Source organism: Patiria miniata, unplaced genomic scaffold, assembly GCF_015706575.1.
Source record: "Patiria miniata isolate m_02_andy unplaced genomic scaffold, ASM1570657v1 HiC_scaffold_5, whole genome shotgun sequence".
In the NCBI taxonomy this organism is placed as follows: domain Eukaryota; kingdom Metazoa; phylum Echinodermata; class Asteroidea; order Valvatida; family Asterinidae; genus Patiria; species Patiria miniata.
Genome location: NW_024037072.1, coordinates 29,567,163 through 29,583,816, shown reverse-complemented (window position 1 = coordinate 29,583,816; position 16,654 = coordinate 29,567,163). Strand labels below are relative to the sequence as shown.

The 16,654-nt window shown below is 39.4% G+C and overlaps 1 protein-coding gene and 1 non-coding gene across 3 annotated transcripts; both read right to left on the bottom strand.

Annotated features, from left to right (window-relative positions):
- Positions 1–135: 135 nt before the first annotated feature.
- Positions 136–14,951, bottom strand: LOC119741238 (NAD-dependent protein deacetylase sirtuin-2-like). Of its 2 annotated transcripts, XM_038216981.1 has the most exons (13): positions 14,830–14,951; positions 12,523–12,636; positions 12,021–12,161; positions 10,652–10,693; positions 9,871–9,977; positions 9,130–9,255; positions 8,532–8,658; positions 7,606–7,721; positions 6,414–6,490; positions 4,984–5,035; positions 3,891–3,961; positions 2,466–2,532; positions 136–2,054 (listed from the first exon to the last, which is right to left on the bottom strand). In XM_038216981.1, exons 1-13 carry the CDS (start codon positions 14,891–14,893, stop codon positions 1,896–1,898), a joined length of 1,263 nt encoding a protein of 420 aa, XP_038072909.1. In that variant the 5' UTR covers positions 14,894–14,951; the 3' UTR covers positions 136–1,895. The 2 variants fall into 2 exon arrangements, with proteins under 2 accessions (XP_038072909.1, XP_038072910.1); XM_038216982.1 differs by lacking the exon at positions 10,652–10,693.
- Trnaa-ggc lies at positions 8,808–8,880 on the bottom strand. Its single transcript has one exon. It is a non-coding gene; the product is annotated as a tRNA-Ala (tRNA).
- Positions 14,952–16,654: the final 1,703 nt, after the last annotated feature.

The window sequence follows — 16,654 nt, the reverse complement described above, 5'->3', positions numbered from 1 at the left end:
TTGAAATTTGTTAAGAGCACAGGGTATCATCTTTAAGATGCCGTGTGCTTTGGATCTGACAGGAAAATGTGAATCATTCACATCCATCCAAGTCTGTGTGTCTGTTTGAACACAATTTTGACATTGCCAAGCAGATTGTATAAATATCAAATTTTATTCTTTGTAATTTAATCTACCACCTGTAAATTTAAGACATCAGGCATGGAATTCCTGCATGAAGGTGCCCTTTTATGAACTTGGCAAAAGGTTATTGTTTATGAATATACATAAAAAGAATAATAATCTCAATATTACAACCAGGTTGCTGATAACATATTCATAAATTAAATTCTCACTTCATAAGTTGTTATTCTAAAAATTATACTGCATTGCACTATTTTTTTAATTCCTAATAATTGTTCTTAATCAGAGTTACTGTCCAATTTATTACAAACCACATTATATATGGCAATAACAAATAATGTCACAAGAATCCCTAACCATTTTCCTTCAAAATCCTTTTAAAAATAATTTAACAAAAATCCTTGTTGTGCTCTAATCCTTTCCAAAAACGTGAAACATAAAATCGCTGATTTCTAAGGTTTTGGATTTCTAATGTTCAGACTAGTAACAAAATATATATGATGTCAAGTAAAAGAAAATGTACTGAACTATGTATCACAAGACTTGATTTAACCTTTTCTAAACAGAAATGTGTGCTGAGTAAATGGAAATTTGCCAAGATCAGTGAAATCATAGAGTAAAGAGCCTAAGTAATAACTTTACATGCACAGCTAGCTGCATATAAAGTTAAAAGTCATAGGTGATTATCAATTTAATAGTTGTTATATATTAAGCAGTTAGAAAAAGTAAAATATATATCATACATGCTGCATCATTGTTCGAATACTTTTGACTTGATTGTGTCTTGCCAAGATCAGTGAAATCATATGTTGTTATTAAATTCAATATTTGTTACATTTCGTAACTCCCCTGTGAATCTTATTCCACACACTTAATAAATAAAATCCTTGTTAACACCATTTTTGGGTTGCAAGTTTTAGGCCAGTTCCAGAAACCTCTGCATAGCTATCATGCTAAATCTGTACTTGTTACAGAACATTTGACTAATCAAAGCTCCCAAACAATTTTAGAAATAGAGTAAAGAGCCTAAGTAACAGGATTATATAACGGGGGCCATCTGGAAGCTTTACATGCACAGCTAGCTGCATATAAAGTTAAAAGTCATAGGTCAGGTGATTGTCATATCGTGTCTCTGTTACTGTAAATTCACTGGAAACAATCACCTCAAGTTCTTACCAAAGATAGCCCTTGATACATTTTTTAATGACTTCTGGCCTTACTCTTCATATCAAATATGTGAGGAACTATTGTGATCCTCGCATCATACTGGCAGTCACAACAAAGACCTCTTGCATGTACTTCCTAACTGAGAAACAATATCATTTACATTCAGTGACAATAAAAGTACAACGTGTGTATCCATGCATATCACAGAGGAAAAACACCTGCGCTTGGATGCGACATTAGATGCAAGGGGTTTGTTGCTTGATAAGAAAGACAAGTGGAAAATAAAGACATGATATAACAACAACTGTTGACTGTTTGGGTGTAGCGCATTGCATCTGTAACATCCTTGGTACAAGTACCCCTCGGATGTTAAAAATTCCATGTCCCGCTTTAAAGCAGTCGGCAGTTGTTATTTTTTGATAAAGTTCACTGGTATTTAGTTTTTGACAAAATAAGCTAAACCTGAACCCGTTTTACTTTAAATCTTAAGAGAACATTACAACTTAACAATGCTTATCTGATTTTTGTCCCATATGCTCAAAAAAGGCTTGTCATATAAGGTTGATATGCCACTCAAAATATTCCATTGCTTCATCGCTGGGTACCTACTTGCTGGCAGCCTCTGCTTTTGAAGGAGACTCCGCCTTGGTTGAGGGTTCTGCTTGATCAGTCTCACCTTCGCTAGGCTTTTTGGAGGGTTGTGATGCCGCACTTTGTCCATCAATTTGTTCGTGGCCAGATTTTATCAACTTATCCAAGTCATCCTGTGTTAAATCAGTTTTAGAGAAACAAAAAAAAAATCAATGTATGACAACAACATAGTGCAGGATCACTCCTTCCACATTAAAACTTTTGCAACTAAATGAAGTAAATGAACAATAAAAGACTTTGGGACAAGCTGTACAGTATTTGGACTACTAGAGCAACACTAGGAACAACGTGATCCCTCAATTGCAAATCAGTCTTCAGAAATCTCAGTACCACAAAAGTGGAAAGCTTTGGCATTTGCGATTTCAATGAAAACAAAGGAGAAAACAAAAGGGGGAGGTTTTGGTCTAAAGTACCCCATATGTACAGATGGGTGTGTGCAATCATCTAGTGGAAAAGGTTATTCTCCCTGTGCATAGCAAGTGAGGCAGTGAATTAATGTCTTAGATAGATATCTTGAATCTTACCTTCCATCCTAACATCTCAGCCAGCTTATAACATCCATCATCACATGTACCAAGATAAGCTACATCTCTAGACATGGCAAAACATAAAGAAGATCATAGTCAATCATGTCATATTAAGTGGTGCTCTTCATTTAACCAAAAACCCCAGGATATTTCATAAAAGAAAACATGAATCGGAGCTGTAAAATTTGAACCGTCAAAGTAAAAAAAATAAAAATATATTATCACAGTAAAATTGGTATCTACGGTGACTTTCCATTGCTTTTTATTTGAAGAACCAGCACGAAGTTCAGCTATCAACAATCAAATGTAAATTTGGCACACTCTCCAGTGTCCCATTGAACAAAGACAAATGATGCAAACTCTCAAAGCATGGTCTGTCAAGTGAATCTTGTATGGAAAATGCAGGTAATTGTATCTTCCCTTTTGATGAGGAATTGGTTCAAATCTGGAAACAGCTATATTAAATTACTAGAGTGCTGACTCGTGTACAAAGTGATGCCTGCTGGGCGCATCCATGTTTGTGCACAAACCTATGGAGACCTAAAAATTTTGTACGGCTTTTGTACGGTTATTTGCATATCTGCATTTGTATTCCATACAGGTGCGTTACCGAAGCCGATACGCCAAAAAACGCAATGCATGATCAGTAAATTAGCGTTTCATTTTGCTCTACGCAAACAGCGCAATGCGCACGCGTATCCGCTGCAGATGCTTTTTGCTGTGACATTTTTTTAACCGTCGTGACGCGCTTAATTTGTATTCATATGTTCTACTGGAGCATTGCGTTTAGAGTACACTTTTAAAATTCAATCCATCTATTTTGATTGTGTTCTACAAGCACACACATGAATTCAAAATGTCTGCGCCCAGAGCGGCTTCAAAACGTCTCCGCATGCAAGAATGAGGAGTTAGCGCTCTAGTAATTTAGTATAGCTCTATGGTAGGTGTACACATTCATCCATAGCTACATGCATGTCCCTTTTAACAATTCCTGGCAGTGTCATAGTCAGGTCCTTCAGATGTCCAGTCACAAAGTCTATCCCAAGTCAATTCATGAGTCTGGTCACAGTTAACAGAGGATCAACAATAACAAAGGAATGTCTTTGTAACAGTTGACTTTTGATTGGGCGACTTGTACGTGATTCATGTCTGTGAACTTGTAACAGATTGGGATGGACTTGTGGATTGTGAGGAATTGTAATGAACTTGACAAGAACACGGACACCTTGTGTTCCTATAGGCAGTGTCCATGTGGCAACAGCCGGTGCTCCAATTTAAAACAGCAGTCCTCCCAAACATTCAGAGATCTGAGATTTCCTCCTTACAAGTCCCAATTGAGAATGTGATTTTGTTGGCTTGGCTGCATGCATCTGCAGCAGGTTTCAGCTTTAATTTTCTGCATATATATCATATTTTGGTTACCTGTATTTGTCTTTAGATTCAAAGTCAAAGCCACCAGCATCCATACCCAGTTGACGAAGCCTTGGAATACCCTGGGAAAAGAAACAAATACAAACCAAAAGATGTCAGGTCAATTCAGAAAGATATTTGAAGTTTCCCTGATGGCTCAGATTAGTTTATTAGATGTGTCAATGGTTTAAAACATTTCCAAAGTGGGGAAACGCCCATGTGTAAATGTAGTTTATAATTCCAGGGCATCAACAAAGTATTGAGCACCAGATTCTAAGCACTTATTACGGAGCAGCCAGGCTATGGACTACATGCACGGAGGACCACTGACATCACAGTGGGACACTTGTACGCACTGGTGTTGTTATGCCCACTGCTCACTGTCCTCAACTAGGAGCTCTCATAAGCTTCCAAAGAAAGTTGCCCTTCTTGTCATGCACAAAGGAAATACTCCGAGACTTCACATGAAGATTATTTGTAACAAATCACGCTAACATAATTCACTCTTTGGACAACAAAATTATCATGAATTTGCATAAGGCAAAGGTTAAGTAAAAGAAATTCAGCCACAAAGTTTATTCCAATTGAATGAAACCAATTGATTTAAATTTGAAGCGTAAAACCAGAAAGGCACATGCTGGACTTCTTAAAATAACAACGACTATAGTCTGGTGGCATGACTTATGAATTTGAGATGATATGAAAATATACAGAGACTAGGTTAAAGACGTTTCTTGAGACACTCTCTAGCTGCCATACTTGTAAAGAAGTTTTGGACGTGTTTCACATGCTCATCTTACTGTCTTTGATTGTACACTGTAACTATCTCAACTTTCGTGAATCTTAATTCACAGTATTCAAATTTTGACATGAGGTATAGAGCCTTTGCACTTAACAGCCATTTTGGGGGTATTTTTTTGTTTTAAATTAATTCATTAACAATGAATGTACAAGTCTATAAGAAGCTCACTCATGCGTATCCCTGTTGAACAAAAGCGCACACCTCAAACATGGACGCAATGCAAAGGATCTAAATACTCAGCATTTTAGAAGGCAAGTAGTTTGGACGTCAAGTTCGTTCAGAAATAATGGCCTTGATACATACCTCCCCGGCCTTTTCCTTGTTGATCAGTAATCTAGGAGTTGTGACTGGAACCCTTAAAGAAAAAAACAAACATAAAAGCACAATGGCCTTAGTAATAATATAATGCCAATAAAGGAAATACACACTATCAATATACCTTCAGCATACTGTCACTACTGGGTTGAAATTTTTAAAAGACCTCACGGAACAGTCATTGTGTAAGAACTACAGATCAGCAAATATCCCGTAGTCACCGCCTGAAGGGCACCCAAATCATGGTAGACAACTTTGCTACCCTGACACCATCTTCAATGACAATGCTCTTAACATGATTGAAATCTAGCAGCTCATGAAGAATAAGGCTACTTGACACAACTGTGTCAATGCTGCTACTGCCATTCCGTCTAAGGATGACAGATGATGTTGATGATAGGTTGATTCAAATTTTGTAACCAGAAGACCAACATTGTTCTGAGTATGCTTAAAAAAGGATTGCTGACAGATGGCAAATAAAACCTCTGACTCATTAATTCCTCACAGGCTTATCAACTATGTCATTATTCAACATCGCCCCTCCAGACATCCGAAGAGAGGTTGCTACATCATGGCTGCTCCACAAGACCAGATCCAACCCTGAACTCCCTCTCCTCAGTGACCTGGACTTCCACCCAAGGCCTAGACTCAAGTCTAGAAAGCCAATATGGTCCAATGTCCCGGACAGCACAGTGACTGCAGAAGACCCATTACGCATCCGATGGTGAGACCACACTGACGTCCAAAACAAGTTCCTGGTCACCGATCCACCATCCAGCTACGGGGAATGGACCTTCCCCGCGGTCAATGGTGTCTCCTGAACCGGTGCCTAACTGACACAGGGCCATGCCGCAGCAGCCTATATAAGTGGGGTTACATCTCATATCCGCTTTGTGACTGTGGCGAACCCCAGACGATGCGCCATATGATCAATGACTGCCCACTCTCTCGCCTTACTGGTGGCATCGCAGCCCTTCATTGGCCGAGGACCCAGCGAGACACTGGCTTACGAACAATACAACGAGATTGCCATAGCATACAACATCATCATCATCAGTCATTATACATCTCCCAGTAACAAATATCCATCAAGCACGACATCAAAGCTTTCTAAGGGCCTTTCACATTGATGTGTTGGACCCGGGTCCAACATGGAGATTTCAGGAACCCCTTTGAGAGCAAGACTCCAACATGGCTTTGACACGGGTCCAGCACTCTATAAAGGCACAATCCACCCTGGTCAGGACCAGGGATGAGAGGCTCTACCTGCGTAGAAAATCTCAAATCTACAGCTGACCCTTGTGTGTAAGTATAAACGGTATGCTTTGTTTACCCGTGTTCAATACGGGTCAGTGTGAAAAGGCTTTAGACTTGAGCCAAATTCTACACGTGTACAAATTCCTTTATTTTCATTTTACCTTTCAATCAACGAAGCGAAGGGATGCACGACTAATGAGGTTCCCATGACAATCAGCAGATCACACTTGGGAAAATCCTGCAGTGAGAAAGGGTCATTAACATTTATGAGTTTATTTTTTTTCTTTGATGTGATGAGTTTTCTTGTCAGGAAAACTCAATTCTGAATCGCATGATATGTCTCTAGTTGAACTAATTAAAGCAAGTATGAAGCAAAAATAAATTGTTTAAAATAATACATTTTAAAGTAAATTATTTTCCATTGTCTAACCCTAAAGGCCAATTTACACGTGAAACAGGCATGCAAGTGTAAAGTCACACACACAAAAAAAGAAGAAATTCCAAAACTTCAGAACCCTTTGAACATTGTTTGTCAACTTTTAATGGCAGACATAGGAATTAAATGAAGAGGAAATCAGCTGATTGAGGAAATGTCCCTTAAAACCCTAACCCACCTCACTCCTCCAAAATCCTCCTGGCGGTTTTGGAGGATTCTAGAGGATTGAGGATGAATGGTGATTGAATCAAATGAGGATTCTGGAGGATTGAGGATGAATGGTGATTGAAGCACATGAGGATTTTGGAGGATTGAGGATGAATGGTGAATGAAGCACAAGAGGATTTTGGAGGATTGAGGATGAATGCATTTTGAGGCAGGACTGTCTGATGATTTTGAAGGATTTGGCGTTGGTTATCCTTCATTTAAACACGAGTGCAAAGTTTTGGGATGAGGAGGATTTTGGAGGATTGAGGATGAATGCATTTTGAGGCAGGACTGTCTGACAATTTTGAAAAATTTAGGCGGAGTTGAAAAATTTTGGAGGATTTTGGAGGATTGAGGATGGTTGTAAGCAACAAGGGCCTAGGGGGTTAGGGTTAAGAAACACACTAAGGAGAATGTCACATTTTACCATCAGCGTTAACTTCCATGCCTCAAATACAGAAATTTGCAATAATCTACCGGCATGCCTTCTGCTTGCTGGTGTAGGGAAACATTTTCGCACTTGGGCTGCAGTTCAGGTTTTATGCTTCTCTAGTTTAATCATTTGGACTGTGTTTAGGCATAAGCTCAGTTCTCTTTATTGCAAGCACAAAAGTCAATAGCTGAACCAGTATTCCATTAGTTTTTAAAATTCTACGGCCTTCTGAGCTTTGAAATCAGAATTATAGAAGGTCTGTTTTTGAAATTCCTACCTCCATGACGAGTTTGGAAAACCTCATCGGCAAACTCTCTCCAAAAAAGACTATATCAGGCTTGACTAATCCCTCACATTCAGTGCACTTGGGGAGTCTGTCTGCAAATATCTCATCTATAACAAAAGGAGGAATGAAATGACTGTAAGCACGGTCAGAAAATCCACATCACTTACGTCACAAGACTAAACACAAGTGTGAATGAGTTTGCATGAAGCTTTTGTGTTGATGTCATGACTTCAACTGCCTCACTTTTGCCGTCCAGTCAATTTTTCCAAGTCAGCATCGCCTGTTCCATGAGTCCAAAAGGAATTGTAAGTCAATCAAGCTCAGTTCGGTCAGTCCTGGCTCAAACTGTTTGAGACATAATCATCTATTGCCAAATCCATCCTCCTCCTATAGTGTGCAGAAACCTCCTCTGGAGTACACTGGCACATCATCAAATGATGCTTTGCAGACTAATGCAGGGAAAACGGACGAGGGAAATGGGGAGAGAAAGGGGCGTGGGAGGAGAAAGGTGGGAGGGGCTGGACAGTAGACACATCTAACTAATGGAGGCGCTGTTCAAAAGTAGATGATCTTGGACACTATCAGACAATAGGTGATGCTTTTTGTTGCAGCATAATACGGACACACAATTTTGCTGATGCAGGACATTAATTCTACTGACAACAATTCATGGGGGTGTGACATCAAACCCCCCCCCCTTTGGCCCACTCCTCTAGAAACGCCCATGGTAGTTCATTTGCCGACTTTGGCTCTATAAATGCCGACAAAGAGAATAATGATACAGATGTCAACCCCTAAGAAAAAGAACAATTTGCAGCACTTTTCCTCGTTACATATCTCTAAACATTTAAACTCTGCAAAGACATACAAACAAAAGCAGTAAAATTGTTAATTGTTAGAGACTGTGTGCAACCCACCTTTCATCCATTGTTGCGTATATTCTTTGCCACACTTCCCAATGCAGTGTCCTGTATGGAATGTTCCATGTGCCTCCACCATCAAGTCACCAGGCACACCGGCGATTCTCTCCAAGGTGTCTATGTTCTACGCAGGAATGAGGGGGTTGTTTGGTTAATATAAAGCAGTAAAAAATGCATAATTATAAACAACTTGAAATTTGTTGAATAGCACAGACAACACCACTTTACACAATACATATTTTGATTTTGATTTTAAACTTGAACAAAGGAAATTGACTGGAGCAGGATTTGAACCTGCAACCTCTGGATTGCCGTTCCGGTGCTCTACCGACTGAGCTATCCAGCCCTATGTTGGCGGATCCCCATTTGTCAATGTCTTTGTTCAAGGGGCGCTAGTCAGAAGCCACAAACCTGTATACTCCATGTAGCCAGGGATCACGCCCAAAGTCATGATGCTAGCAACATAAGCAAAGCTGCAAACCCCGGAAAAAGCAAAGGGATCACACATAGAGGACACCGCTTTTTATTACGAAAAAAAATATTTAAAAAATATGTAACAATTTGTTGAAACAAAGTCCCATTAAAAGACAGATACCTGTGTGTAATTCCTGAGAAGTATCTTCTTGTCAGCGAGAAGTCTGATGAAATAATGAGATGGAGTTGGTCTGAATTTGCCAGGATACAGCTCCTTGGCCAGATAAAAGAATGGTTCCGGCCTCTCCTATCAAGAATAATAAGCACAAAAAATATAAACTTTACAAAGCTGTATATTCTCAATTTGAATTCAAAAGTATGTTTGTGCCTTTTTCTTTTTTTTATAGAGAAGTTAAATTCTTATTGAGAATTTAAATCTTGTCAATGTTTATTTTGTCAAATGTATAATTTACCAAAGCTTATCCAAATTCAATTGAGAGTTGATTTTTCTACTCTAAAAAGCTACTGCGTGCTCTCTGTTTGAGCTTTTACATCTGTCAAGTGTTCAGAGAAATACATACACATGGATTTACAGAGTGTGCATCACGGATACTCAACTAGTAAACTCATATCGCAATACGTACATCGAAAACAGACACATGGATTTTTGACCTTGACCTTTTCAAAGAAAGTTTTAAAGACATACTGCAACTACGTTTTTGTACTTGTAAAACACCGGTCCTGCACAATACAGTCCAGTAACATAAAAAAGGCGAATTTTATATGAAGTACAAGCCTGAGCGGAACTGAAATGTGATATTTTCCAAGTGTTCCAGAGCAACCAAGATCATTTAGACATAAATGATATCATTAAAAGAAACCAACAACACTCCCATGGTAATGCACCATAGCCATCACTTACCATGAAGTAGTGAATATCAAATATTGCCATGGGCTCTGGTAGGTTGTATTTTTCCAAGTTGTCATAGAGACCTGTCCCTGGAGATCTAAAGTCTGGAATACCGGCCGCTAGTGTAAAGCAAAGAAAAAAGGCCAAGTACAATGGCACTTTATTTAGTTGCTGGAAAATGGGCAATAATTACACAACAACCAAAATGAAGGTAGAAAAGTTGAACAAAGAAATTGACAGGAGTGGGGCTTGAACCTGCGACCACCGGATAATGGTTCCGGTGCTCTACCAACTGAGCTATCCACCCTATGTTAGTCATTGGGGAACCACCAACATAGGACTGGATAGCTCAGTTGGTAGAGCACCGAAATGGTTATCCGGAGGTAGCAGGTTCAAGCCCCACTCATGTCAATTTCTTTGTTCAACTTTTCAATTGTTATAATTCACTGACCTGTCGGTTTCCCTTTGATGTTCATTTGAATAAATAAAATTAAGGACGACATTAAATGAATTTGATCCAGTTTGTTGCCAAAAATTAATTATTTTGATGCATGTTTTCCTTTACAACCCTATCCTAACCCTCTACACTTTTAAATTCGCCATCACTTTTAGTGGTTTTTACAGGATGTGGAAGACATATCATCACAAATGCAAACTTGTGACGACATTGCAAGTTGTTCCACTGCAAATTGGAAAAAACTCCAAATGTCACAATAACTTTGACTTCCTATACCCATCATGAAGTACACATTGGTCTAAACTTACTTTGATTCAAAATGACAAAGACACTCACATGTTGAGATGCCTGCCCCTGTCATCACGATGATGTTCTTGCCTGAAAGTCAGAACAGTTACAATTATGTAATCACTTACAATGTCTCATGAAAATCTCTAATACTGTAAAAGCAAAAAATATGAGAGATTCATATAATTCACTGTTACCATCAGCAATCAGCATAATCGACCAGGCCCTTCCCAAATCAACTTACATTTATCACTCTGCATGTATTTGACCACACCCTCCCCAGTCAACTCATCACTCTGCACGTATTTGACCACACCCTCCCAGTCGATTCACACTTATCACTCTGCATGTATTTGACCACACCCTCCCTAGTCAACTCACATTTATCACTCCTCATGTAGTTGACCACACCTTCCCCAGTCAACTCATCACTCTGCACGTATTTGACCACACCCTCCCAGTCGATTCACACTTATCACTCTGCATAATTGACCACACCCTCCCCAATCAACTCACATTTATCACTCTGCATAATTGACCACACCCTCCCCAGTCAACTCATCACTCTGCATAATTGACCACACCCTCCCAGTCAACTCACATTTATCACTCTGCATGTATTTGACCACACCCTCCGCAGTCAACTCACATTTATCACTCTGCATGTATTTGACCACACCCTCCGCAGTCAACTCACATTTATCACTCTGCATGTATTTGACCACACCCTCCACAATCAACTCACATTTATCACTCTGCATGTATTTGACCACACCCTCCCTAGTCAACTCACATTTATCACTCTGCATGTATTTGACCACACCCTCCCCAGTCAACTCACATTTATCACTCTGCATGTATTTGACCACACCCTCCCCAGTCAACTCACATTTATCACTCTGCATGTATTTGACCACACCCTCCACAATCAACTCACATTTATCACTATGCATGTATTTGACCACACCCTCCGCAGTCAACTCACATTTATCATTCTGCATGTATTTGACCACACCCTCCGCAGTCAACTCACATTTATCACTCTGCATGTATTTGACCACACCCTCCCCAGTCAACTCACATTTATCACTGTGCATGTATTTGACCACACCCTCCCCAGTCAACTCACATTTATCATTCTGCATGTATTTGACCACACCCTCCGCAGTCAACTCACATTTATCACTCTGCATGTATTTGACCACACCCTCCCCAGTCAACTCACATTTATCACTGTGCATGTATTTGACCACACCCTCCGCAGTCAACTCACATTTATCATTCTGCATGTATTTGACCACACCCTCCCCAGTCAATTCACATTTATCACTCTGCATGTATTTGACCACACCCTCCGCAGTCAACTCACATTTATCACTCTGCATGTATTTGACCACACCCTCCCCAGTCAACTCACATTTATTACTCTGCATGTATTTGACCACACCCTCTAGTGTGACATCTTCAAGGAGCTGTTCTGGCTTAGCTGCCGCCTCTTCATCTTCATCTGCTTGTTGCCAGGGACGAAGTAGACGCATCAGCTGCTCCAAAGTCTCCACTGTAAAGGGTAAGCACAAGATACAATCAGAAATATGTGACCCTCATGGTCATTCTCATATTGGTTCCCCTTCGTGGATTAAACCATGCAAACCATTCGTCTTAACTGTTCAAGAACGTAGAAGAAAAATTCTCAAGCTTACTTAGATGAAACTATATGGCCTACAGCTTACTACGGTGAGTGGATATATCAGCTGGAACATCGAAGCACATTGCTTTTGTATGCCAAATTAAGATTGTATGATTCCATACTGAAGGAGCTAATAATGTATCATCTAAATCCATTAACCTTCACTTTACAGAAACCACGATATTTGTCAAGGATTTTATATTTTCATCGTATCAAACACATCGACACATACTTGGGTTGAAGCCTGAGTGTTGCTGTTCCCCATCACTAGAGGAGCCTCCCACCTTTCCTTTGCTAGCTCCTCCCCCTCCACTTCCATCAGAACCACTAGCTTGATCCTTTGATCCTGAAATTCACATCAATATATCAATCATAAATGTCAGTTTACAATGTAGTATAGAATACACTTGCTCTACATCAATGTAGCTTGGGCCAGGAAAAAAAATACACCAGTTTTTCGTCCCCGCCTGCTTCCTTTTTGCTGCCGGCCTCGTTTTTATTTCCAAATCCCCGAGTTTCACATCGCATCTATGAACAATCTATTTGTCTTTTTATTTGTTTCCACTTTCCAGTACAATTTTAGCTATGTACGCAAGTTCAAAATCTAGTAGAAGGCTCCTTTAATTTGGACACAAAAGCAACAGAAGGATACAGAAGGCATATTTCTGACATCCCTAATCCGCCCTCTCCACCCTTTAGTCCAGCCCAGTGGATAACTGAGCATGTGCTGTCTGTGCATGGACAACCAGGACAAATCAGGTCAAAAGCTGCATGACCCAAGACCTCGAGAAAAATACTGCAGTCAATTTGGACAAACTCTCTGCTAATTTTACCCAAATATTGCAGAATATTTAGACATGTTGAGGTACAGAACTCAATTTTGTCCTGGTTATTAACAAGGTAAGTATCTTCCAATGGTGGTGATTATCAGGTGAAAAAAAGTTTAGATTTCAAGTTCAGGAAACAACTTTTAAGGAACGCAGTGGCTATCGCTACGGCAGTCGACCATCTGGTTCCCTGATCTGACAATATTCAGCGTCAGGATCAGTGTTTCTTGGAACCAGACTATCAACCGAATGGTTCTCGGACTTTACTTCCCATTTTTAACAAAAGATCATCCAATTCCAAAGCCACGGATTACGAAGAAGAAAATGAAATTTACTTTAATATAAAGTGGGATTTGATTAAAAACATAAAAGTAAATGAAACTATATAGCGGGGATTTGATCCCAGGACCTAAAACCAACATGACCAATCGCACTGCCAAAGCGCTTTGCTTGAAAGGGCAGTTATAAATTTTGTTAGATTTGCATGGTACGTGCTTTGCAATGCCACAACGATAGCACTTAAAGATTGTGTTATGGCTGTCGTAACGATACTCGATGGCCATTTTGCAGTAATTTTTATAGTCCCATAAATGTGACGGTATTACTGGACTACCTCCGTATTAACCTACGGAGGTAGTCCAGTATTACCGTCACATTTATGGGACTATAATTTTTAGTGCATGTTGTATGATGAACTATAGTTGTGTTTCCTAACGTGGCGCACTTCGAAGCTTACCCGACTTTCCTCGTGTAGTGTTGCCAAACCTTTGTTGACAAACCTCAAATTCATGCATTAAAATACTAGTACTTTTACCTTATTAATGCTTGCACTATAACCTCTGTGAACAATTTCGGTTTCATACAATTTAATCTGAAATTCAAAAACGGTGGCATCCGGAAATTGGGCACAAATTGGCGGAGTGTTCCCTAACGTGGCGCACTTGAATAAATCTCGGAAAATTCCAAATTAACATTTAAGAATTTCTGCAAACTTGATAATTATTATCTCTACTTACATACCCAGCCAGATATTTGTCAGAAAATTATTTTTATAATTTTTGTGGCATTTTCAAAGGGTTCACTTTGCACTTGAAAATAAAATCGGAAAATCACGCCAAAATAAATTGTTCTTCTAACTTCATTACGGGTAAATAAACTCGCGATTTATGAACAGGAGTGTTTAGAACTTGATGAAATTTCACTTTCTGTGAAATTTCAGATAAAACTTTTGCTCTAGTATAGGTAGGCGCTACAGGCGAAAAATCAAAGTGCGCCGCGTTGGGGGCCGCGCCACGTTACGGTACATCAACAATACGAGGAAATCCGGTATTTTTGAGCCAAATGTATGGGGTTAATGCCATGAACATTGTGCTTGAATCCACTGAATTACCCAAATGACCAGCAGCAGCACACTCGATATAAAACTGAGACGGTTAAACCTACTCTAGAACTATCTAGGAGTGGGCATGGTAGGTTAAACCGGCATCGCCACCATATCCGGGTTCGGGAACATGGGTCAACACGCGAGCGAACTGACCCGCGGTCCAATCACGTATCACCCGGATACAACTTGCTTGCTTGCTGCGCATTCCTGGTTTGCCTATTTATTTCTCTACGAATAGGTTCATTTTTAGTCTTACACACTGTCACATGATTTTCACTCTCACATCATTTTAACCCAAGAAGAAAATTAATTATGAGCTCAGAAATACCTTCAGATGACATTTTGATTACCAAACTACGACCGCTTTCATCAATGGGAATTAACACTGGCATGTGGAGGAAAAAAATCCAACCTTGTTTACGAAAGGGCGCCCTCTACGTTTAACTTTGGCTTAAAAACTCAATGATGTGATTTGGTATTAATTATTAGAAAAGTACCAAGTTTTAATATTATTACAGAGACATATACAGACATTGTGGAGTTACGTGATTTTACGAGCCATTTTAGCCATGATTTTGCAATGTTGATATAAAGCGGCGATTTTTGTTGCCAAAAACCTTATGAACAGACACCACCAAAAGCGCTTCATACAAACCCCAAATCCATGAAGTCATTATATTCACTGTGCCATTGTTAACTTTGATTAAAATGTCTCTATAATATTTTTAAAACTCACTTCTTTTCTTAAAATTAATACCAAATCACAAAGAGTTTATACAGCCAAAGCTCCACACTTAAACAGTACAGTCTATGTAATTTTACGCAGCTGTTGACAGAATGTTCAAATCAAGGGCCCATGAATGAAACTCTCAATTCTATTTCCAAATTTTCAGACAATAGTACATATAGTTTTATTAAGGATGTGACTGCGATTATAGTGTGTGCGAAAATGGCGGGAGCAGGCAAAACTTCATGAAATAAACACTATTTTTTCTTATTTTAATATAACTTGTTTTTATTGTTATTTACCGGGAAAACATGCCCATGTAGTCAGGCCAGTCTTCGGTGGTTTTTCTCCCTTGGGGGCATTGGATACGAATATTTATCCTAAAAACTATCATCACATTCAGAGCCGTATTGAGAAGTAAAAGTATACAGTATATGCGAGAGTCTCGCTTGCGAAGCAGGCGACAGGCGGCGAGGCTGCCTCCCCGTATTAAGGACGAAAAGTTGCCATCTGCCTTTTTGCTGTCAGAATAGCAAAACAGCAGACTGAACATTTTTGCTACCAGAAAAGCAGAATTTATTTGTTAATCAAACCTACTGTTCTGTGTTTCCCCCTGAAATTTTGCTCCCCGAAAGCACATTTTACTTTTCCTCCTGGCGGACGAAAAGTGGACATCTGCTCTTCTCTTGCTCGAGGATCATCAAATCAAATGTTTTCGACTCGTCTGTTTTCTGCTTTTCTGCTATAACCCAAAAAGCAGATTTTGCAGCGGCGAAAATAAAGTGACCATCTGCTTGAACAGGAAAACAGACAAGCAGATGGTCCTTCGGCCGCCTGAGTAAAGACCAGCGCACAATGTTAGATAACTGATGTATAGGCTCATTAGGCAGGGTGTTGATGTGAAACATAAAAAAAATGATAAGTTTTGCCTCCCCCGGACCTCAAACCTGGATATTCTACTTCTCATCCATCACTCTATTATTATAGCCCCTTATTTAAAACTGAGTTTTGTACTTTGTGTTGGCCGCAATTCTGATATGAATTGTCTTTTAGTTTGATCTCGAAATTCTTCAATAAGGCTTCGTAAAAAGCCGACATTATAATACAAGCGCTTTCGTAAACATGGTCTAGTCCCTTCTTTTGTCCCCCTGTTTACTACTGCTTAGATTTTACATGTATTCATTGTGTGATCATGTAGACTGGTGGACAGCGGAATTTTGAGTCTGTACAAAAAGCTGGGGAATGATCCTACGGCTCAACCCAGGGGAAAAAAAGGAAACTGGAGACGCCCTCAAATTTTGCAGTGAACTAAAATAATTCTTCCGCTTAATTGAAATCAAAATGCAGATTTTCATTAACACAGATGATATGCTGAGGGAGGATATTATCCGAATATAACGGAAGAAAAATAATATAACAATATTTT